We start from the raw sequence: 24,967 nt of genomic DNA on the forward strand, positions 1-24,967 counted from the left end.
GGTCTAAAACCCGACAGATGTACATTTAGAATACATTTCAAATATCAGAAAGATCTTAGCTGAGAATTAATCAAGGATTGTAATATTTTAGCTGGGTAAGAAAGTAGAAATAGGGCGATTTTTTTATTATTTAGGTCACAAATAAGGGTCTCCTCTTCTCTTGTACACATTCTTGCCTAACATTGTATGTATTGTGCTCTACAGAAGGTGATTCTGAAGGGCAATGAGGGCATCCTGAAAGACAACTCCCAGCGTAGTAAGTGGCAGGTAACAGGACCAGGAGGACTGGACATGCTGGTACCTTCTGTCTGTCTGCTGGTGCCACCACCCAATTCCCTGGGCATCAACCTGGCCAACAAGTAAGAACACTCGCATACACATTACAGTACCAGTCAAAAATTCCACAAATGTACACCTCTTAATTGAAATGCATTCAAATCAACACTTTATTTGTCACATACAAGGTTAGCAGATGTTAATGCGAGTGTAGCAAAATGCTCGTGCTTCTGGTTCCGACAGTGCAGTAACAATTCCCCAATACACACATCTAAAAGGGGGGAATGAGAAAGTGTACTGTGGCAGTCCAGGGGGTTTGGTCAAGATGTTTACACAGATCAGACACGGACAGAGTAGGATTAGCTCGGTTTCAAGGGTGTTTATTTAAATAATAAATCAAAAAGGATAGGATAGGTCTCCCCCCTGAGACCCTCGCCGGGATACCGTCTTCTGGGCGCTGTTATCTCTGTTACCGTCCCCATCACTACGGAAGTCCTTTCTTCCCCCACTCTCCCTGTGTGCTGCCCTTCTGGCAGCTTTATGGGCCTTGCACAGCTGGTGAGCAATCAGCCCTTGATTACTCACCAACTCCCAATCAGCCCCAATTGAACCTGGCACGTCCAGCAGATGGAGCCATCGCCTCGTGATGTATACACCGTCAGTCACCAGGCCTCGACGAGTCTCCCCCTGGTGGCTGACCTGCTGTACGCCACAGTACATATAAATATATGGATGAGCGATGGCCGAGCAGCATAGGCAAGGTGCAATAGATGGTATAAAATACAGTGTATACATATGATATGAGTAATGTAAGATATGTAAACATTGTTAAAGTGGCATTATTTAAAGTGGCATTTTTTACAGTGACTAGTGATCCGTTTGTTAAAGTAGCCAGTGATTGGGTCTCCATGTAGGCAGCAGCCTCTCTGAGTTAGTGATTGCTGTTTAGCAGTCTGATGGCCTTGAGATAGAAGCTGTTTTTCAGTCTCTCGGTCCCAGCTTTGATGCACCTGTACTGACCTCGCCTTCTGGATGGTAGCGGTGTGAACAGACAGGTGCTCGGGTGGTTGTTGTCTTTGATGATCTTTTTTGCCTTCCTGTAACACCGGGTGCTGTAGATGTCTGGTAATTTGCCCCCGGTGATGCGTTGTGCAGATCACACCACCCTCTGGAGAGCCTTGCGGTTGAGGGCGGAGCAGTTGCCGTACCAGGCTGTGATACAGCCCGACAGGATGCTCTCGATTGTGGATCTGTAAAAGTTAGTCAGGGTTTTGGGTGACAAGCCAAATTATGCGCTGTTGCACCTTCTTCACCACACTGTCTGTGTGGGTGGACCATTTCAGTTTGTCGTTGACGTGTACGCTGAGGAACTTAAAACTTTCCACTTTCTCCACTGCTGTCCCTTCGATGTGGATAGGGGGGTGCTCCCTCTGCTGTTTCCTGAAGTCCACAATAATCTCCTTTGTTTTGTTGACATTGAGTGAGAGGTTGTTTTCCTGACACAACACTCCTAGTGCCCTCACCTCCTCCCTGTAGGCTGTCTCGTCGTAGTTGGTAATCAAGCCCACTACTGTTGTGTTGTCTGCAAACTTSATGAATGAGTTGGGGGCGTGTATGATCACGAAGTCGTGGGTGAACAGGGAGTACAGGAGAGGGCTGAGCACTCACCCTTGTGGGGCCCCAGTGTTGACTGTTAGGGTGGTAAGAAAATTGAAGTGGGTCTAGGGTGGTCGGTAGGTGATATGATCCTTGACTAGTCTCTCAAAGCACTTCATGATGACAGAAGTGAGTGCTACGGGGTGGTAGTCATTTAGTTATATTTGCCTTCTTGGGTACAGGAACAATGGTGGCCATCTTGAAGCATGTGGGGACAGCAGACTGGGATAGGGAGCGATTGAATATGTCCGTAAACACACCAGCCAGCTGGTCTGCGCATGCTCTGAGGATGCGGCTAGGAATGCCATCTGGGCCAGGAGCCTTGCGAGGGTTGACACATTTAAATGTTTACTCACATCGGCCATGGAGAAGGGGGGAGTTCTTGTTAGCGGGTCATGAAGGTAGCACTGTATTATTCTCAWAGCGGGCAAAGAAGGTGTTTAGTTTTGTCTGGAAGCGTGACATCGGTGTCTGTGACGTGACTGATTTTCTTTTTGTAGTCCGTGATTTCCTGTAGACCCTGCCACATACGTCTCGTGTCTGAGCTGTTGAATTGCGACTCCACTTTGTCCCTGTATGGGCATTTCGCTTGTTTGATTGCCTTGTGGAGGGAATAACTACACGGTTTATATTCAGCCATATTTCCAGACCTCTTTCCATGGTTAAATGCGGTGGATCGCACTTTCAGTTTTGTGCGAMTGCCGCCATCCGTCCACGGTTTCTGGTACATCCTGTTTGAGTTTCTGCCTATAAGACGGTAGGAGCAAGATGGCGTTGTGGTCGGATTTGCCGAAGGGAGGGCGGGGGATGGCTTTGTATGCATCGTGGAAGTTAGAGTAGCTGTGGTCGAGTGTATTACCCCCGCGCGTAGTGCAATCAATATGCTAATAGAATTTAGGTAGCCTTACTCTCAAATTTGCTTTGTTAAATTCCCCAGCTACAATAAATGCAGCCTCAGGMTATATGGTTTCCAGTTTACATAGAGTCCAGTGAAGTTCCTTGAGGGCCATCTTGGTGTCTGCTTGAGGGGGAATGTACACAGCTGTGACGATAACTGACGAGAATTCTCTTGGAAAGTAATATGACCAGCATTTGATTGTGAGGAATTCTAGGTCGGGTGAGCAGAAGGTCTTGAGTTCCTGTATGTTATGATTACACCATGAGTCGTTAATCATGAAGTATACACCCCCGCTCTTCCTCTTCCCAGAGAGGTGTTTATCTCTGTCGGCGCGATGCATGGAGAAGCCCGGTGGCTGAACCGATTCTGACAACATATCCCGAGACAGCCATGTTTCCATGAAACCGAGAATGTTACAGTCTCTGATGTCTCTCTGGAAGGCAACTCTTGCTCGAATTTTGTCTACCTTGCTGTCAAGAGACTGGACATGGGCGAGTAGTATACTCGGGAGTGGTGAGCGATATGCACGTCTATGGAGCCTGACCAGGAGGCCTACCCTTTCTGCGGCGCCGTTGTCTTGGGTTGGCTTCTGGGATTAGATCCATTGTCCTGGGTGATGCTCCAAACAGAGGATCCGCTTCGGGAAAGTCGTCTTCCTGGTTGTAATGTTGGTAAGCTGACGCCGCTCTTATGTCCAATAGTTCTTCCCGGCTGTATGTAATAAGACTTAAGATTTCCTGGGGTAACAATGTAAGAAATAATACATCAAAACAAAATACTGCATAGTTTCTTAAGGACTCGAAGCGAGGTGACCATCTCTGTCGGCGCCATCTTAACATCATTCCAGGTGACTACCCCATTAAGCTGGTTGAGAGAATGCCAAGAGTGTGCAAAGCTGTCAAAGGCAAAGGGTGGCTACTTTGAAGAATCTAAAATATATCATTTGTTTAACACTTTTTTGGTTAATACATGATTCCATATGTGTTATTTCATAGTTTTGATGTCTTCACTATTATTCTACAATGTAGAAAATAGTAAAAATAAAGAAAAACCCTGATTAGGTGTATCCAAACTTTTGACTGGTACTGTATATGTACGCAAGCACGTTTACATGTACGCACGCACGCACGCACACACAGACTAAATCCTTGTCTGTGTTGTGTGGTCCATCAGGAATGAACAGTACTATGAGGCGATCCTGTCTGTGTGGAACCAGCTCTACATCAACATCAAAAGTCTCATCTCCTGGCAGTACTGTGTCCAGGACATCACACGCATCAACTCCCTCACCATCACCATGGTAAGAACCTATCGCCATTGTAACCATATCACGTCATCACTGTCACTACAGTTTCACTTACAAGGTCCACGACTGACTGAAATGTCAGTTTGACTTTATGGTGCAGCTGAGTCCATTATTACTAAGATTACAAATGACCTGACTACAAAAAACTACATTCACTAAAACGAGGACACAAAAACAATGTCTAATTTTTTTCTTCTTAATATGTGTGTGTCCTCTCAGCTGTCCCGTATGCGTCCTGAGGAGTACCGTAGCATCCTGAAGGGTCTGGAGACCCACTACTCAGAGTTCATACACTGTTGCCATGGCTCTGAGATGTTCAAGGATGAGGACAAGAGGAGCATCGAGAGCCAGTACACTGGAGCCCAGGCTCACTACGACCAACTGGTGGTCCAGCTACCTGCTTACAGTGAGTAGATATACAGTAGCGAGATAGTAGAAATATAGTATCAGGTCCATTACAGTGAATAGATATACAGTAGAGAGATAGTAGCAATAACAAGTCAGGTCTATTACAGTGAGTAGATATACAGTAGAGAGATAGTAGAATATACAGTATCAGGTCCATTACAGTGAATAGAATACAGTAGAGAGATAGTAGATATACAGTCAGGTCTATTACAGTGAGTAGATATACAGTAGAGAGATAGTAGATATACAGTCAGGTCTATTACAGTGAGTAAAGATATAGTAGAATATACAGTATCAGGTCCATTACAGTGAATGAATATACAGTAGAGAGATAGTAGATATACTGTAGAGCGATAGTATATATACAGTAGAATATATAGTAGAGACTGAGAGTAGATATACAGTATCAGGTCCATTACAGTGAATAGATATACAGTAGAGAGACAGTAGATACAGTAGAGCGATGGTAGTATATAGTAGAGAAACAGTGAGAGTAGAGTTATAGTAGATACATAGTTACAGTAGAGATATAGTGTAGATACAGTTGAAGTTGGAAGTTTACATACACTTAGGTTGGAGTCATTTAAAACTCTTTTTTTCAACCACTCCACAAATTTCTTGTTAACAAACTATAGTTTTGGCAAGTCTGTTAGGACATCTACTTTGTGCATGACACAAGTAATTTTTCCAACAATTGTTTACAGACAGATTATTTCACTTATAGTTCACTGTATCACAATTCCAGTGAGTCAGAAGTTTACATACACTAAGTTGACTGTGCCTTTAAACGGCTTGGAAAATTCCAGAAAATTATGTAATGGCTTTAGAAGCTTCTGATAGGCTAATTGACATAATTTGTGTCAATTGGAGGTGTACCTGTGGATGTATTTCAAGGCCTACCTTCAAACTCAGTGCATCTTTGCTTGACATCATGGGACAATCAAAAGAAATCAGCCAAGACCTCAGAAAAACAATTGTAGACCTCCACAAGTCTGGTTCATCCTTGGGAGCAATTTCCAAATGCCTGAAGGTACCACGTTCATCTGTACAAACAATAGTAGGCAAGTATAAACACCATGCGACCACGCAGCCGTCATACCGCTCAGGAAGGAGACGGTTCTGTCTCCTAGAGATGAACGTACTTTGGTGCGAAAGTGCAAATCAATCCCAGAACAACAGCAAAGGACCTTGTGAAGATGCTGGAGGAAACCGGTACAGAAGTATCTATATCCACAATAAAACGAGTCCTATATTGACATAACCTGAAAGGCCGCTCAGCAAGGAAGAAGCCACTGCTCCAAAACCGCCATAAAAAAGCCGGACTACGGTCTGAAACTGCACATGGGGACAAAGATTGTACTTTTTGGAGAAATGTCCTCTGGTCTGATGAAACAAAAATAGAATGTTTGGCCATAATGACCATCGTTATGTTTGGAGGAAAAAGGGGAAGGCTTGCAAGCTGAAGAACACCATCCCAACCGTGAACAACGGGGGGTGGCAGCATCATGTTGTGGGGGTGCTTTGCTGAGATGGACTGGTGCTCTTCTCAAAATAGATGGCATCACGAGGCAGGAAAATTATGTGGTATATATTGAAGCAACATCTCAAGACATCAGTCAGGAAGTTAAAGCTTGGTCGTAAATGGGTCTTCCAAATGGACAATGACCCAAAGCATACTTCCAAAGTTGTGGCAAATTGGCTTAAGGACAACAAAGTCAAACAAACTTCCGACTTCAACTGTATATAGTAGAGATACAGCATCAGGTCCATTACAGTGAGTAGAGCATCTCTCTCACTGTATGGGACAGTATGCTCCTCTATTCTGCTGTCTCTGCGCACCTATGTACTCTGAGTGCATGTCATTAATCTATGATGTACCTTTACCATACAGCATATGACCTCTAACTCTCTATATCTCTGTCCCTAGCTGCACAACAGACCGCCAACGAAGGGAGGATCAAGGCAGAGGAGGAGTCCAGGATTCTGGTGGTCAATCAAGAGGAGGCAAAGAAGATAGAGGAGACCAAGATAGTGGAGGTTAAGCAACAGGATGTGAAAAAGGGGGTGGTTAAGAAGGTGAAGAAGAAAGTGGTGGTGACGTCACAAAGCCTGACGGAGCTGCACACGCTCAGACAGCGCCTGGAGGAGGCGGAGGCGGGGCTTACCCAGCACATCCATATCTGTCTGGGAGAGGACGGAGCGCACGACTGTGGCCTGAGGATTAGCCAACTAGAGGTACACACACACATGGACGCACGCACACACGGATACAATATACTGTACATCCTAGGAGTACTACTGTGTATGTAGGGTTAGGTTTGTGCATGTGACTAAATGTGTGTGGTTTTTCTCCAGTCTGTACAGAGGGATGTGAACTCTATCCGCGAGGAGTACCAGCGTCTGAATGAGCATGTTCTGAAGGAACTAGAGGGCATGACTGACTCTGACAAGGCCACGTTCTTACGCAGCCAACTCAGCCTCATCAACGAGAGACTGGGCAGTCTGGACGGGTGCTCCACCGCCTACCTACAGAGGTAAACATTATGCTGTATGAGCATACACACACCCTGAAAGGGTTCTCTGCAGAATACCCATATAACTACTCCATACACAGACAAACTCATCCATACACACACTCAACACTCATTGCTCAAATTGAACTAATTTGTTCTGACGAATTCTCTCTCATTCTTTGCATCTCTTTCCCCTTCTCTTTCTCTTCTCGGTCCTCCCGCCCTTTCCCACTCCAAGGTTGCAGGCTCTAAGGGCCCTCCTGGAGAGTGAATCCAGGGCTGAGGACATCATTAAGGTCCATGAGGCCAGACTGACAGAGAAGGAGACCACATCCCTGGATCCTGCAGAGGTGGAGGACTACAGGTCCACTCTGAAGGTTACAGTTACTGTTTGAAACACAAGCCCCAAAACTTTGGGAATGGGAGTGACTGTCACAGCAATGATTAAGTCGGTCATTTAGCTGTGTGTGGTGCTCCTAGGCTAAATGTTCCGTTGTGTGTAAATGCTTTGAAGTCAGTGAGTTTTGTGGTTATTACTATTCCCGGTATGTGCTCTGTAAAGGCCAGTTAGCTTTGTGATTCAAATCTCAGATGTTCTGTTGTGTGTGTATGTGTAGAGTATGAGGGCGGAGCTGGAGGGGAAGAGGGACGTCCTGGTCTCCATGGAGACGGAGCTCGGGAAGGCGGTCCACTGGAACGGCCAGGTGGGCGGAGCCTTCCACAGGTGTGACGTGGACCTGTCCAGATACAGTGAACAAGTCACCCAGCTGTCTGACCGCTGGAGACGCCTCCAGAGCCAGATAGACTTCAGGTATACAGACCTCTCTATATCTTATCTATGCACACCTTTTTGGTTCCATATCTCACTCAGACATTTATCTCAGTCTCTAGCTGTATCTGTTTTGTTGTCCCTCTGACTTCTGTATATAGAGTCCTGTTCTCCATACCTATCCACCTTGTGATGTGCTGTACCTCCTTCCTTTACTTTGTGATGACTTATAACATTTACTATTGGTGACCATTTTTTTCTTTTTTATATATATATACCCCAACATTTTTTTGACCTGTATCTCTTGCTCTTCCTCTCTCAGACTAAGGGACCTAGAGGGGTACCAGGGGCGACTCCAGCAGTACACCACCACTAGCTCAGTCCTCAGTGAGTGGATCGGTACTACGCGTCAGAAACAGGACGCCCTGCAGGCCACCAAGATAGACAGCATCACAGCCCTGGACGAACACCTCAACCAGCAGAAGGTCAGTCAGTCAGTCAGTCAGTCAGTCAGTCAGTCAGTCAGTATAATTGTTCAGGGCAATATAATCAACATATGGAGTTTTTTGTGTGTTTGTCTAGGCTCTGAACTCTGAGATCAAGGTGAAGAGAGAGAGTGTCGACAGTGTTCTGAGAGACACTGACGCCTGTGTGAACTCCATCAAGGTAAGGGCTTTCACATCCGGCCCATGTATTACTATACCCGTCATAGTAATGTACTGCTTTTCATGCCTTCTATTCCTGTGAATTTAAGATATATTTGTTTTCAGGATTATGAGCTGGAGTTGGCTTCATACAGTGCTGGTCTAGAGACTCTACTGAACATCCCTATGAAGAGGACCATGCCACAGTCTCCTTCTACTCAGCTCACAGAGGAGGTAACAATCATAGCTCCACCAAGTCACTCAAACATATACTGTTTACTTATACAGGTACATCTCTGTTACTGAGTGCCTTCAGTGTCAAGGTGAATAGCCTCATACATACAAACTCTGCTTTACCCCGGGTTAGATACCCAGAAAACAGGTAGACCTGCGTCCCTAGTCCGGTGTATTCGGTGCCCAGTATGTTAACAATGTTACCACTGAGTTGATTGTGTGGTTAGGTAACTTTGTGTTACTGAGTAGTTTGTATGTTTCCGTTATTAACTGTGTGCTGTATGCCCTCTCCCAGGCTACTCTACTGCAGACCCGTTACATCGAGCTGCTCACTCTGTCTGGCGACTACTACAAATACCTGGGACAACTACACAAGAACATGGAAGAGCTCAAGGTACTGAGAGGAACCACACTGTGACTGCCTGTAGAATCAATCTGTTCAGCTGTTTTTACAACGATGAGCTTTTAGACCTTCTGCATTATAATTTCAAGTTTATTTTCCATGTTGTAATGAATACATTGGAAATCTTATTCAGCCTTATAACTGGTAAATCTAACATTGCATTATTATTATATTAAATCTAAAATATTAGTTCTGTACTAAAGCATCTAAAGTAATACTATTTACCCAAGTATACCTCCCCCACCCGAAAAATGTAAAAGGAGGCCATTACCACTTCAGGAATAATTACTTTTTTAGGCCTTGCTAATGAATTGAAGTTTAAATTATWATTACATTCTAAAATATGTGAGAATGTGGACATCACCTGACTAAATAGATTGGATGCATGGCGATTTTTCTGTAGACTGTGGCCGACGCAGGCACACATAATAAAACCATGAATAGCGGTAGCATTAATCTCACCATTGCTGTTTTTATCATGAGAAAGTGACCAAAGAACTGGTAATTGTTTTAGTGGAAGGATTTGTATGGAAAGCCAAGTTGAAGCCAACATTAGATGTTGTTCTCATAATAACCACACGTGGTTTTACCTCAGCAGAGTACTGCAACACCCTTCAATTGAAGCGGCGGGAAACAAACGAAAGTGGCTACATCTCTTACAAAAACGAATCAAAAATAAAATTACAGATAATTATAAGGGAGCAGGAGAATTTATAAATTGGCTACAATAATTACAATAACTTTTCAAGCACCAAATTAAGGAAATGTCAGTTTTTCAAGGTAATCCTATTCTAGTACTTAAATTGAATTTCTGAACTCTAAATTCAAGTTCAAGTAGGCTACTTCAAGCCTCTTGTATTGTTTACAATTGCAGGTCAAAATATATTTGTCATGTTATTTCATTACCAGATCATATTGTCAATAAGCCCACTAGGCAGTGTAATTTGTTGTCGTTATATCCAGAATACTTAATAGGAATAGCTTTGGGTGTTGCACAATAGTCTATCCTACACAATTGTGCACAGTAAACTCAGAGGCACAAAAACATGAACTCAGTACCTTGATGCTTTCTCTATTAAATCAAAGGAGACCCTGCTGTAAATCAAACAGACAACAACAGATAATCAACATCAATTCACTAGGGATATTAGATCCAACGTGGATCCAGTCACAACTGTCTTCCCTGGCATAACAAATGAGACAACAAAATATTCAAACATTTTTTCCCCAGCACTTGCCTGCACTATCAAAACAGCTGTTCGTCACTTAAGACACCAAATGTGCATCCAACAAGTATTATGCATAATTATTGAAGAACCACATTTATAACAGTATTGATTTAGGTGTTAAGTATCAAGGTAAGGCGACTCTTTCGGTTAGAAGAATTTGATTTTGCAATGCATGTATTATTTTAGAAGCCCATAACTGTTTTCACCCTGTAACATGAGGACACAAAATGTTACGTAGTTACACTGCATTTCTGACATCTCTATACAACAAAACGTAAGAATCCTGGATCTAGCTGTCTTACAAGGTTCAAGTTCAATGTCTAATTTAACTGATTAATGCTTAATATATTACATACAGCTAAAGTCGGAAGTCTACATACACCTTAGCCAAATACATTTAAACTCAGTTTTTCACAATTCCTGACATTTGAATCCTAGTAACAATTCCCTGTCTTATGTCAGTTAGGATCACCACTTTATTTTAAGACTGTGAAATGTCAGAATAATAGTAGAGAGAATTATTTATTTCAGCTTTTATTTATTTCATCACATTCCCACTGGGTCAGAAGTTTATATACATTCAATTCATATTTGGTAGCATTGCCTTTTAAATTGTTTAACTTGGGTCAAATGTTTCAGATAGACTTCCACAAGCTTCCCACAATAAGTTGGGTGAATTTTGGCCCATTCCTCCTGACAGAGCTGGTGTAACTGAGTCAGGTTTGTTGGCCTCTTTGCTTGCACACTCTTTTTCAGTTCTGCCCACAAATTTTCTATAGGATTGAGGTCAGGGCATTGTGATGGCCACTCCAATACCTTGATTTTGTTGTCCTTAAGTCATTTTGCCACAACTTTGGAAGTATGCTTGGGGTCATTGTCCATTTGGAAGACCCATTTGCAACCAAGCTTTAACTTCCTGACTGATGTTTTGAGATGTTGCTTCAATATATCCACATAATTTTCCTTTCTCATGATGCCATCTATTTTGTGAAGTGCACCAGTCCCTCCTGCAGCAAAGCACCCCCACAACATGATGCTGCCACCCCTGTGCTTCACGGTTGAGATGGTGTCCTTCGGCTTGCAAGCCTTCCCCTTTTCCCTCCAAACATAATGATGTTCATTATGGCCAAACAGTTCTATTTTTGTTTTATCAGACCAGAGGACATTTCTCCAAAAAGTATGATCTTTGTCCCCATGTGCTTTGCTGGGGTGGCAGGTAGCCTAGTGTTTAGAGCGTTGGACTAGGGAAGGTTGCCAGATCGAATCCCCGAGCTGTCAAGGTAAAAATCTGTCTTTCTGCCCCTGAACAAGGCAGTTAACCCACTGTTCCTAGGCCGTCATTGAAAATGAGAATTTGTTCTTAACTGACTTGCCTAGTTAAATAAAGGTAAAAAAAATAATAATGTGCAGTTGCAAACCGTAGTCCAGCTTTTTTATGGCGCTTTTGGAGCAGTGGCTTCTTCCTTGTGGAGCAACCTTTCAGGTTATGTCGATATAGGACTCGTTTTACTGTGGATATAGATACTTTTGTACCTGTTTCCTCCAGCATCTTCACAAGGTCCTTTGCTGTTGTTCTGGGATTGATTTGCACTTTTCGCACCAAAGTACGTTCATCTCTAGGAGACAGAACGTGTCTCCTTCCTGAGCGGTATGACGGCTGCGTGGGCCCACAGTGTTTCTACTGTCGTACTATTGTTTGTACAGATGAACGTGGTACCTTCAAACGTTTGTAAATTGCTCCCAAGGATGAACCAGACTTGTGGAGGTCTACTATTATTGAGGTCTTGGCTGATTTTTATTGATTTTCCCATGATGTCAAGCAAAGAGGCACTGAGTTTGAAGGTAGGCCTTGAGATACATCCACAGGTACACCTCCAATTGACTCAAATAATGTAAATTAGCCTATCAGAAGCTTCTAAAGCCATGACATAATTTTCTGGAATTTTCCAAGCTGTTTAAAGGCACAGTCAACTTAGTGTATGTCATCTTCTGACCCACTGGAATTGTGAATGATAAGGGAAATAATCTGTCTGTAAACAATTATGTGTCATGCACAAAGTAGATGTCCTAACCGACTTGCCAAAACTATAGTTTCTTAACAGGAAATTTGTGGAGTGGTTGAAAAACGAGTTTTAATGACTCCAGCCTAAGTGTATGTAAACTTCCGACATCAACTGTAACGACAACTTACACTGCTGTAAATGCAAGGACAGAAAAGACACCAACCATGAAAGGTTTAAATCAACTCGTATATTTTCTTGAATATAGCTATGATCCCCCCATATATCTTAATATAATGACAGAAAAAAATTGGCATGTTATTATCAATAACTTATCAACAGCTGTAACAAGTTGTCCAGTGTAGGAAATCCTCACTGATAAACCCTAGTTTATAGAAAGACCAAAGTACACAAAAAAATACACATTTCTTATATTTGTCACAGACCTCAGACTTAGAACATCCAATTTTGTTATTTTCAGATTTAAAAAAGTGTTATTTAGAGAGCGAAAACCTGATTTTTTTTTTTTTTGAAAATCCTAAACCTGGAAAAACAAAACCAAGATAATGGATTGCATGGATAAGAGCATTTGGCCAGTAACCAAAAGGTTGCTGGTTTGAATCCCCAAACCGACTAGGTGAAAACTCTGTCAATGTGCCCTTGAGCAAGGCACTTTTAACCCTAATTGTTCCTTTGTCGCTCTGGATAAGAGCGTCTAATAAATGACTGAAATGTATATTTGGGACAAAATTGAATTAGGCAAAAAATAACACAGATTTTATAAGGCCCTAACTACATTGCATTCGGAAAATATTCAGACCCCTTGACTTTTTCCACATTTTCTTACGTTACAGCCTTGTTCTAAAATTGATTAAATCGTTTTTYCCCCCTCATCAATCTACATACAATACTCCATAATGACAAAACAAAAACAGGTTTTAATTTTTTTGCTAATTTATATTTTTCTTATCACATTTACATAAGTATTTAGACCCTTTACTCAGTACTTTGTTGAAGCACCCTTGGCAGCGATTACAGCCTCGAGTCTTCTTGGGTATGACGCTACAAACTTGGCACACCTGTATTTGGGGAGTTTCTCCCATTCTTCTCTACAGATCCTCTCAACCTCTGTCAGGTTGGATGGCGAGCGTCGCTGCACAGCTTTTTTCAGGTCTCTCCAGAGATGTTAGTTCAGGTTCTGGCTGGGCCACTCAAGGACATTCAGAGACTTGTCCCAAAGCCACTTCTGTGCTGTTTTGGCTGTGTGCTTAGGGTCATTGTTCTGTTGGAAAGTGAACCTTCGCCCCAGCCTCAGATCCTGAGCGCTCTTGAGCAGGTTTTCATCAATGATCTCTCTTTACTTTGCTCTGTTCATCTTTCCCTCGATCCTGACTAGTCTCTCAGTCTCTGCCGCTGAAAACATCCACACAGCAAGATGCTGCCACCACCATGCTTCACTGTAGGGATGGTGCCAGGTTTCCTCCAGACGTGATGCTTGGCATTCAGGCCAAATATTTCAATCTTGGTTTCAACGAGACCAGAGAATCTTGTTCCTCATGGTCTGAGAGTCCTTTAGGTGCCTTCTGGCAAACTCCAAGCGGGCTGTCATGTGCATTTTACTGAAGAGTCGCTTCCGTCTGGCCACTTAACCATAAAGGCCTGACTGATGGAGTGCTGCAGAGATGGTTGTCCTTCTGGAAGGTTATCCCATCTCCACAGAGGAATTATTGAGCTCTGTCAAGAGTGACCATCAGGTTCTTAGTCACCTCCCTGACCAAGGCTCTTCTCCCCCAATTTGTCAGTTTGGCCGGGTGGCCAGCTCTAGGAAGTGTATTGGTGGTTCCAAACCTCTTCCATTTAAGAATGATGGAGGCCACTGTGTTCTTGGGTACCTTCAATGCTGCAGACATTTTTTGGTACCCTTCCCCAGATCTGTAACTCAACACAGTCCTGTCTCTGAGCTCTATGGACAATTCCTTCGACCTCATTGCTTGGTTTTTGCTCTGATATGCACTGTCAACTGTGGGACCATATATAGACAGGTGTGTACCTTTCCAAATCATGTCAATCAATTGAATTTACCACAGGTGGACTCCAATCAAGTTGTAGAACCATCTGAAGGATGATCAATGGAAACCGAATGCACCTGAGCTTAATTTCGAGTCTCATAACAAAGGGTCAGAATACTTATGTAATTAAGGTATTTCTGTTTTTCATTATGGGTTATTGCACGTAGATTGACAATGAAGAAAAAATATTTAATACATTTTAGAATAAGGCTGTAACGTTACAAAATGTGGAAAAGGGAAAAGGGTCTGAATACTTTCTGAATGCACTATATGTAGAAAGCTTACTATTCTACAAATGACTTTGAAATTTTAATGACCGTTATTTCTATCAACTTTTTTGCTTTTCATAATAAACAAATACATTTACAGGGTTACCTATTAGTTTCTCAATTGATTAGAAAAATCCTATTTTCTGATGCTCCTAAATTTAATGGTGTGCTCTAAACTTATTTAAGTTGGGAATAGGGCTGTTATGGTGATCGTATTACCTCCACACCAGCGGTCACAAGCCATGACATCGGTCAAATTCCATGTGACTGTTTAGTCATGGTAGTTAGGCTTCTCCAAGCTCTGATGCTGCTTATGGTCATTAGTAGCCTACCAAACTTGCTAACTGCCTGGTACTCAGCACTATTGTCCCTCTAATCACTCTGACATCAATGCAAATGTAATCTAAAATCTAATCAAACACTTCATGAGAGCCCATGAGCTCATGTTGCGCAACATTTCTATAGGCTATGATTGCATGAAAAATACAGAGTGATGGCCTCTATTAAAAAGAGGATGATCCCATCAGCTTTCAATAGGCTAGGCCTACTATTTATTTCTCAACTTTCCTAATATTAAGCACATTGCTTCTCTTTACAACAGGAGTATAGCCTACCTGGCTGGCATGAAAATGAACCATGGGAAAAGTGTCCTCCATTCACTATTTAAGTGCATAGATTACATTTATTTTTTCCCCTTTCCCTGATTTGAGACAGGTGCATGATAATGGTCCATTCTAAATCAAAATAAATTTCACACATATATTATTTAGTATATGTAAAGACACGATTAAATCAAGAATAGGCTGATATTGTCACCCATCAGACTATAACTTGTGAATGATATATTATCACTTGTGAATGATGCCCAGCTTGTGTGCAGTAAGGCCAGAAACGCATACATTCCCCCCCTACTTTTTCTAATCATAGTCACACACCTCATGTAGCCTAGCCCATAGGCCTATATGGTTTGTATCACAACTAAAGTGGCCAAATCATTTCTATAAATTAAGTACATTAAATTGGCTTTACAACGGGTGTAGAGCCTATCTTGCATACATATGTGGCGCGTGAGTTTGAAGTTTGGGGAAGATCATTTTCACCATGAAAATGCACCTTTATGATAAAAGTATTACATGCAATCATCACATTTGTGGTCACTTTTGAAAATTGTGTTTTCCCAGTAATGGAACATTTGCACTTACAGCCTACTGCTGTAGGAGCATTGCTGCACTTATAATGTGAAGAAATAGCCTAATAGTTTATCAACATTTTAAGATAAAAGTTCTGACCTGTTGTGTCAGCCTCACTGCATTAAAAAAAGTGTTTTTGATGATAGTGGTTGTATTAATATGGAATCTACCTCATCCCACAACTGTCCCAGACTGTTTGCAATATTTATTTCTCGCACAGAATAGAATAGGTCAACTTTCATACTATGGGGGATAGTAGATTGACATAGGCTAGTGCTTTTGCTGTCCGTTAGGCCTACTCATCTTGTTGGTTGACGAAAAGTAAATGTGGACAGTTCTTCCAATATCTTTAATATGCACCTCTGAATTGAATAAGGACGCTCACAGTTGCATCCCCGATGTGTCTGTCTTCACTTGTAGCCTGTGAGAAAGACCCGATCACATGACAGGTAGCCATGTGAGTGAGAGGTGCTTCGAGCATACAGCCGGGAGAAGGGGATCATAATTATTATATTCAGCCCAAGGGCACAACGGCCACTGGCCGCAAAAGGCATGTATTGTTTTAGGGGGCATTACGGTTACACAAAGTGATGCCGCTGGGAAATTCTAGGCATTATCAAGTGCTTGTCAGATTGTGAATGAGGGACTGATGAAGTGTGTACAGCCTGCAAAAAAACTAAGCAGAGCTCATGCCTTTCATGCTATTTTTTTTCAAATCATCATTAGAGTTGCATCATGCAGTCTTAGAATGTATTAAAATTCAAAACATTTAGCCCAATGTTTGGATCACAACTACAGTTACATAAATAACTCTAAATTAAGCATGTATGATGTGCTTATGTTAATTTATCRGTCAATTACTGTGAGACTGGCAGTTACAGTAGTTGCTTGACAATCACCAGCTGACTAAATTTCATGACCGCCACAGCCCTATTTTGGAGCACCAGTGCTACCAATGATTTTTTTTTTTATTAAGAGCCCTGCATGTACTTCTTCCACTCTACCTCACACCTGGACCCGAATCCTTCCTTCTCCTCCTCTAGATGCGTAACACCAGGATCGACCTGTTGGAGGAGGAGCTACGGCTCCTCAAAGAGGATATCAGGTACCGCAACACTAAGAACAGTTCTCTGGAGGAGGCGTTAGCTCGCTACCGGCTGGAGCTGTCCCAGTCGCAGGAGCAGCTCCACTCTGTGGAGGAGGTGAAGAGGAGCAAGGCCCTGCAGTGCAGCGTCACCCAGGACTCCCTGGCTTCCACCCACAGCCAACTGAAGGAGCTGCAGGAGCAGGTGGCCCGCCTCACCTCCCTCATCGAGGACGAGAAGAGGAAGAGGATGCTGGCGGAGGAGCGCTACAGGGAGCAGCAGGAGGAGCACGAGCAGGTGCTGAGGAGGAGGCAGAAGGAGCTGGAGGAGGCCAACTGGGCAAAGATGGAGGTGGAGAAGAGCGTGGGGGACCGGGATAGGGAGGCAGAGAGGCTACGGAGGCAGCTGGAGGAGGAGGTGCGACGCTGCAAGGACCTGGAGCAGGAGCTGTCTAAGGTAAGGAGCCAGTGCAGTGTGGAGATCAGTAACCTAAAGCTCAGCTACGAGTCCCAGATCACCTTCTGCAGGACAGACATCCAGCACCTGTCTGCCCAGAGGGAGGAGGTGGACCAGGGCATCAGACTGCAGTGTGACAAGCTAGAGGCCGAGAGGAGAGACCAGGAGGACCAGCTCAGGAGAATAAAGGTGTGTCTGAGCCAGGCCGAAGAGCAGAGGAGGAGGGCCGATGAGGAGGCGCATGCTCAGAGATCTGTGGTCACAGAGGAGGTGCGAAGGAGGAGGGAGCTGGAGGCTCAGGTGGAGATGTTAGTTAGGGAGAGAGGGGAGGACAGTAATCAGTATAGAGAGGAGGTGTCAGAGCTCACAAAGKCCCTGCAGGAGAGGAGCGGCCAGCAGGTTCTCCTCACACACAGCCTGGAGGAGGAGCAGAGGAGGAGGAGAGCCCTGGAGGAGGAGAGGATCAGGCTTGAGCTGCTCCTGGGGGAGATTCAGGCCAAGCAGGCCTCCTACTCCCAGGCTGTCACCCGGCTGAGAGAGGTGGAGGAAGAGCTGGTTAGCATCAGTACAGAGTTTAAGAAGGAGAATGGTGAGAAGAATAAGGCAGAGCAGAGTGTAACCAGGTTACAGGGACACGTCAGGGAGCTGCAGGCCACGGCTGATAGGCTAGAGGGGGAGGCGGAGGCCCTGAGGAGAACCAACCAGGAGGAGGTGACCAAGAGGAGGCACGTGGAGACAGAGCTCCAGAAAACCACCCACACCATGCGGGAGTACACCAGCACCATCGCCACCCTACGCCGGAGCCAGGAGGAGGCCCAAACCACGGTGAGGAGGGGAGAGGAGGAGCACAGGAAGCTCCAAGTGGAGCTGGAGAGTAGGTTGAAGGAGTTCAAGGCCTCCACTGAGCGCCTGACATCCCTGAGCTCGGAGCTGAAGTCTCTCCAACAACAGCTCCTCCAAGAGCAGGCTAAAGTCCGCGAGGCAAACATGCGCAATGAAACACTCTACAAGACCATCGAGGAAAAGAGCCTGGCACTCAACGAGACCTCTGTAGAACGGGAGAGACTCCAGACCCTGACCCAGACACTGACCAAGGAGCGACTGCGGCTCGAGGAGGAGCTGAGGGGAGTGAAGCACGAGAGAGAAGAGTTGCTGAGAACCAGGCAGGGGGCTGATGACGAGCTGGTGTCCCAGAACACTGCTCTGGAGCTGCAGCTAAAGAGCAGCTTGAGAAGCAGCGTGGAGACCCAGATCCTCGTGGCAGAGCTCTCTTCAGAGAGGGAGAAACTCAGGATGGAGATAGATCAAGTCCAGAGGCAGGCCATGGAGGTACTTGTCTTGGACCTTTAGAGGTTCATGTCGGACTGTTCTGTGTTTCTCTAAATCAAACTATACTCCTTCAGTAAGTCTTAGTGGAATAGGCTTTAGGCTGGCTATGGACAATGCTTTCTCTTGCATGCTGAAATACCTCCTGTTGATACCTTTAATTGTTCTTTGTTTAGTTTTTTGCTCTAATTAGATTGTGAAACACATACAAGTTATTCTTCTGTGATGGAATTTGCAATCGTTAGATTAAAAACAAAACTCATGCAAACGCAATCTCTGCTTCCCCTTCTGCCTTCTCTCACAAAACTGTTGTCCCACCCACAACTATACTCTTAGAAAAAAAGGTGTTATTTAGAACCTAATATAGTTCTTCGGCCCCCTTTTTGATTCCATGTTGAACCTTTTTGGGTTCCATATAGGACCCTTTTCACAGTCGGTTCTACATGGAACCCAAAAGAGTTATACGTGGAACCAAAAAGGGTTCTTCCTGTAACTAAAAGGGGTTTTCCTATGGGGACAGCCAAAGAACACTTTTTTTTCTTAAGAGTCTTCTGTGATTGACTAATCAGCATGCTTTTTTGCCATTGCTTGTTTTGTCTACAATGATCCACAGTGTCTACATCATCACTGGTCCTGTGGTGTCTGTTTGTGTCTCTCTAGTGTCATCCTCAAGTCCTTGTCTAGTCTTGAAGTCCCTTTGTCTAGTCTAGATATCAGTCCTAGTCTACTGTGTCTGCCTATTTCCTTTGTACATTCTAGAAACCTACAATGTACAAATGTGCCATTAATTGCACTCATTCTTGATTGAGTGTGAATTGTGTTGATGTATCCATGTTGAGGTTCAACTGGTAATCTCTTTACTCTTATTTTAATTGACAAATGCTCATGTGTGGGTAAGTTATTGGAGCTGTATTGTGTTTCTTCAATAACAAAGCATGCGGTCACATGTCATTCCTATTGTAAATGCCAAATCAAAATATTGACATTTTTAAACAATAATTAATTATTATTCTCAAACAAATTGTTCAACTAATATTTTGCCCCTTCCTCTGTCTCTCTCCTCCCCCTATCTCCTCTCTCCCTCCCCATCTTTATCCCTCAACCCCTCTTCCCCATCCAGACCTCCTCTCTGATCCAGTCCACCAAGACCCAGTACAGTGAGATGGTGGTGGAGAGAGATGCTCTTCTGCTAAAGCTGAAACAGACAGACCAGGACAGGGCCAGGTCCCAGAAGCTGGAGGAAGAACTAAACCGCATCAAACTCTCTCTGGAGTCCGAGTTACGCCTCAAACTGCGTCTGCAGGAGGAGAACGAGAAGGTGTTGTATTGTTGTTTTCACTTTTGCTGTCTAGAAGCAACTTTAATGTATATATTTATTTTAAATTTGTCAAATAAAATTAATTCATCCATCCATTCCTTTATCCATTCCTTCATACATTCATCCATTCAGGTCAAGAATGACTTCCTGTACTGGAAGGGCCAGTACGAGTCCAAGGATGGTGCAGTGAGGCAGTTCGACTCCGTGAAGGAGAAATTGGAGCGGGAGAGGAGCTCTCTTGAAACTGAGATTGAACGGCTGATGAGAGAGCTGAGGGAGGGGGAGGACAGGTATAAGAGCAGGCTGCTGATCACGCAGACCCAACTCTCTGAATTGACCTCTGTCAGAGACACCCTGGAGGCAGATTTGAGGAAACTCCAGGAGCGGCATAACGCCTGCGCAAAACACACCCAGACGGACGAGAACGGGAAGAAAGACCTGGACCCCGCCACACTGATTTTCGACAGTGTCCGTAAGACAGTGACAGCCAAGCAGCTGCTAGATTGTGGGGTCATCGACAAGTCAACCTATGGCCAGTTGTTGAAGGGTCAGAAGACGGTCCGTGAGGTATCTGTGGACATCAAACTGAACCTGAAAGGGACCGGCATCATTGCTGGTGTTGCTGGAGACTGTCAGGATAAAATGACTCTCACAGAGGCCAAGAGGGCCAACATCCTCTCTGAAGACAGCGCCATCTTGCTGCTGGAGGCACAAGCTGCCACAGGCCACATAGTGGATCCCAGAGCCAACGAGAAGATGTCGGTGGAGGAGGCAATTAAGAGAGGAGTGGTGGATGAGGAGGATAGAGAGAGGTTGCTGGCTGCAGAGGCTGCCTGTCTGGGGTACCGCGACCCCAATACTACCAAGCCCCTGTCAGCAGGCCAGGCTATGAGGAAGGGCCTGATCAATAGAGACACAGCTCTACGGATGCTGCAAGCCCAGGAGTCTGTTGGGGGCATCATAGACCCTGTCCTCAGTGTCTTCCTCCCTAAAGATGCAGCCATGGACCGGGACCTGATTGACGAGGACCTGTACAGGGCCTTAAACCAACGACCTGAGTGTTACCTGGACCCAGACACCCAGATGGGAACCAGCTACGTCTCCCTAAAGAGGAGATGCAAGTCCGAACCCACCACTGGTCTCCTGCTCCTCCCTGCCCCAGAGAAGCCCATGACGGTGAAGGGTCTCAGGGGAGAGGTGTCTATCAATGATCTGATGGATGCTAACCTCTTGGAGAAATCAGACATGGACCAACTGAAGGATGGAAAACTGACCAGCCAGGACATCGAGGACAAGTTGAGGTCGTACCTCCGAGGCTCCACCTGCATCGCAGGGGTCTATGACGAGGCCAACCACAAGACCCTATCCATTTACCAGGCCATGAAGGAAGGGTTACTGAGGCCCGGCACAACCCTGGAGCTCCTCGAAGCCCAGGCTGCCTCGGGATTCATGATCGATCCCATCAACAACCTCTGTCTGACCGTGGCCGAAGCCTACAAGAGCGGCCTGGCTGGGCCAGAGTTCAAAGACAAACTCTTGTCTGCAGAGAGGGCCGTCACCGGGTACAAAGACCCAGGCACAGACAAGATCATCTCTTTGTTCCAAGCCATAGAGAAGGGGCTGATGGAGAAGGGACATGGGATCCGTCTACTAGAGGCTCAGATTGCCAGCGGTGGCATCATCGACCCCAGGCACAGCCACCGCATCGAGGTGGAGACTGCCTATAAGAAGGGCTACTTCGGCAAGGAGATGAACCAGATCCTGACAGACGAAGCGGATGTCTCCAAGGGCTTTTTCGATCCCAACAACCAGGACAACCTGACTTATCTCCAGCTAAAGAAACGCTGCATCATAGACCAGAAGACTGGCCTGGTTCTCCTGCCCATCAAGGACAAGAAAAAGGAGCCTCCACAGACAACGACGCAGAAGAATACTCTGAGGAAGAGGAGGGTGGTGATTGTAGACCCAGACACCAATAAGGAGATGAGTGTGAAGGAAGCATACGACAAGGGGCTCATCGACTACGAGACCTTCCTGGAGCTGTCGCAGCAGGAGTGTGAGTGGGAGGAGATTACGATCACAGCCCAGGATGGATCCTCGCGATTGGTCATCATCGACAGGAAGACTGAGATCCAGTATGACATCAGAGAGCTGCTAGAGAATAAGGTGATTGACCAATCAGTGTACGACCAGTACCAATCCCAGAAAATCACTCTCGCACAGTTTGCTAAAATCATCACCAGCAAGACCAACTCCACCAGATCCTCCTCCTCAACATCCTCATCCAAAGCCAGACCATCAGCAACATCAGCATCCTCCCTGTCTTCATCCAGCACCACCTCTCAGCGGATCACTTCCAACAAGGCTGAGAAGACGAGCTCCATCATTGGTGGCTCCACCACTGGCAGCTCCACCATAAATGGCTCCAGCATTGGCAGCTCCTCTGGTGGCTCCCTTGGCAGTTCCACCTCATTCAGAACCACCACCATCAGCTCCTCTACCCAGCCTGATGGCCCTCCCTCCCACAGCTCCCTGAAGAACATCGCCAGCATCTCGGTCTCCCTGGCTGGCCCTGCTGAAGCTGTGGTCTTGGATGGGGAGCGAAGCCCTGTGGGCGCCATCTTTGACATGGAGGCCCTAGAGAAGATCTCCATCTCTGAGGCCCACAAACGTGGCCTGGTGGACAGCATCTCTGCCCAGAGACTACTGGAGGCCCAGGCTTGCACAGGAGGCATTKTAAACCCTTCCGATGGCAAGCGCCTGTCCATCCAGGAGGCCTCCCGCCAGGGGATCATCGAGAGTGACATGGCTACCAGGCTGAAGCCCGCCCAGAAGGCCTACATTGGGTTTGAAGACGTCAAGTGTAAACGCAAGATGTCCGCCGCCGAGGCCATGAGGGAGAAGTGGCTTCCCTACGAGGCGGGCCACCGCTTCCTGGAGTTCCAGTTTGTCACTGGAGGCCTGTACGACCCGGAGCTGGGCCGCAGGAGAACCATCGAGGAAGCTCTCAACGTGGGCTGGCTGGACGGGAGGGCAGCCCAGAAGCTCCAGGACATGAGGCACCACGCCAAGAACCTAACCTGTCCCAAGACAAAGCTGAAGATCTCTTATAAAGAAGCGTTGGATAACTGCTTGTTGGAGGAGAATACGGGAGTCAAGATGCTCCAGGCTGCCTCCACCTCCTCCAGAGGGATCAGTAGTCCGTACAACTTCTCTTCGGCTCCCGGGTCCACCTCGGGCTCCAGGACCGGGTCGCGGACAGGCTCGCGGAGAGGCAGCGTGGACCTGGGGTCGCCTAGCTCCTCCAGCCGATACAGCGTCATAAGCAGCTCCACCTACAGCCGCACCTCCTTCAGTTCTAGCTCCATTTCATAGGGGAAAGAGGGAAAACTATTCATTAACTTAGTTGTCTTACTCTTTGCATACTTTTAGTTTTGACATATTACCTTTTGCTTTACTTATGTAAGGAAAACCTGCTTATTGGTCAGTTAGAAATGTGCCTGTCCTAGATAGAGGTACCATCACATGTTGTTTGTTCTGTTTAAAGTGGTAAAAGATGGAAAAACACATTTGTAGGTGTTTGAATTGAAGTAAAATTTTATGTATACTGAACAAAAATATAAAATGCAACAGAACAATTTCAAAGATTTTACTGAGTTACAGTATGTATAAGGAAATCAGTCAATTTAAATAAATAAATGAGGTCCTAATCTATGGATGTCACATGACTGGGCAAGGGTGCTCCCACTGGGGAGCCAGGCCCTGCCAATCACAATGAGTTTTTTCCCCACAAAACGGCTTTGTTACAGATAGAAATAGTCCTCAGCAATCCCCCCACACAAGACCTCAGACAATCCCACAATCCCGCAGGTCAAGAAGCCGGATGTGGAGGTCTTGGGCTGGCGTAGTTACACGTGGTCTGCGCTTGTGAAGCCGGTTGTACGTACTGCCAAATTCTCTAAAAATGACATTGGATGTAGCTTATTGTAGAGAAATGAACATTAAATTCTCTGGCAACAGCTCTGGCGGACATTCCTGCAGTCAGTATGCCAATTGCACGCTCCTTCGAAACTTGATCTGTGGCATCTGTGGCATTGTGTGGCATTGTGGCATTGTGTTGTGTGACAAAACTGCACATTTTAAAGTGGCCTTTTATGGTCCCCAGCACAAGGTGCACCTATGTAATGACCATGCTGTTTAATCAGCTTCTTGATATGCCACACCTGTCAGGTAGATGGATTATCTCGGTAAAGGAGAAATGCTCACTAACAGGGATGTAAACATGTGTGCACAAAGTTTGAGAGAAATAAGCTTTTTGTGCGCGAGGAACATTTCTGGGATTTTTTATTTCATCTCATGAAATATGGGACCAACACTTTACATATTACATTTATATTTTTGTTCAGTGTAAATTGGCTTTGTACTCTGACAGCATGATACGACCACTTCGTTGTCAGACATTATTTTTCCAAACTCCATAGTACTACAGTTTAAATTTGATTCATTTTGGTGACAATAATTAGAGAATGTAATGAATGTATAAAAGGTTGGATGGGAGAGGGTTAGTGTCTTGTGTGTTTTGGAGAACATTAATAGGTGTTATGTTTACTTTGAATTCGGAAGTACAGTAGTGTTTCTTGCATGGGATGTCATAACATTGCTTAGTGTTTATACTGTTAGTGTAATATGGGGCTGTCTTCTTTTAACACATGGTAACAATTTTTCTATTTCTCCAAATAAAATGTTACATCATTGCACTTGTGTCTGTGTGAAATAGCCTATAATATCATATGGTCAATAAGATTGTGATGATTTTGGTACGAATACATGAAAATACCACACTAAGACAAATATATGAGCATCATGACATGTATTCATAGTCATAAATATTGTGTGAAATAAACACAGAAATTGTTAA

The 24,967-nt window shown here is 44.9% G+C and overlaps 1 protein-coding gene across 3 annotated transcripts in view; it reads left to right on the top strand.

The window, feature by feature from the left end:
- Positions 1-24,803, top strand: part of LOC111975539 (desmoplakin-A) — a 41,668-nt gene extending 16,865 nt beyond the window's left edge. The window contains exons 11-24 of one of the 3 annotated variants that reach the window (XM_024003866.2): positions 205-359; positions 4,004-4,130; positions 4,356-4,542; positions 6,472-6,779; positions 6,900-7,078; positions 7,296-7,434; positions 7,675-7,868; positions 8,149-8,311; positions 8,409-8,492; positions 8,597-8,704; positions 9,000-9,098; positions 16,908-18,734; positions 19,852-20,049; positions 20,182-24,803. In XM_024003866.2, coding sequence (XP_023859634.1) covers positions 205-359; positions 4,004-4,130; positions 4,356-4,542; positions 6,472-6,779; positions 6,900-7,078; positions 7,296-7,434; positions 7,675-7,868; positions 8,149-8,311; positions 8,409-8,492; positions 8,597-8,704; positions 9,000-9,098; positions 16,908-18,734; positions 19,852-20,049; positions 20,182-23,424 — 7,011 coding nt within the window. In that variant the 3' untranslated portion in view covers positions 23,425-24,803. The remainder of the gene's footprint in view (positions 1-204; positions 360-4,003; positions 4,131-4,355; positions 4,543-6,471; positions 6,780-6,899; positions 7,079-7,295; positions 7,435-7,674; positions 7,869-8,148; positions 8,312-8,408; positions 8,493-8,596; positions 8,705-8,999; positions 9,099-16,907; positions 18,735-19,851; positions 20,050-20,181) is intronic. The other 2 variants (XM_024003867.2, XM_024003868.2) reach the window with 2 other exon arrangements.
- The last annotated feature ends 164 nt before the right edge of the window (positions 24,804-24,967 follow it).

This window comes from Salvelinus sp. IW2-2015, linkage group LG16 (genome assembly GCF_002910315.2).
Source record: "Salvelinus sp. IW2-2015 linkage group LG16, ASM291031v2, whole genome shotgun sequence".
Classification (NCBI taxonomy): domain Eukaryota; kingdom Metazoa; phylum Chordata; class Actinopteri; order Salmoniformes; family Salmonidae; genus Salvelinus; species Salvelinus sp. IW2-2015.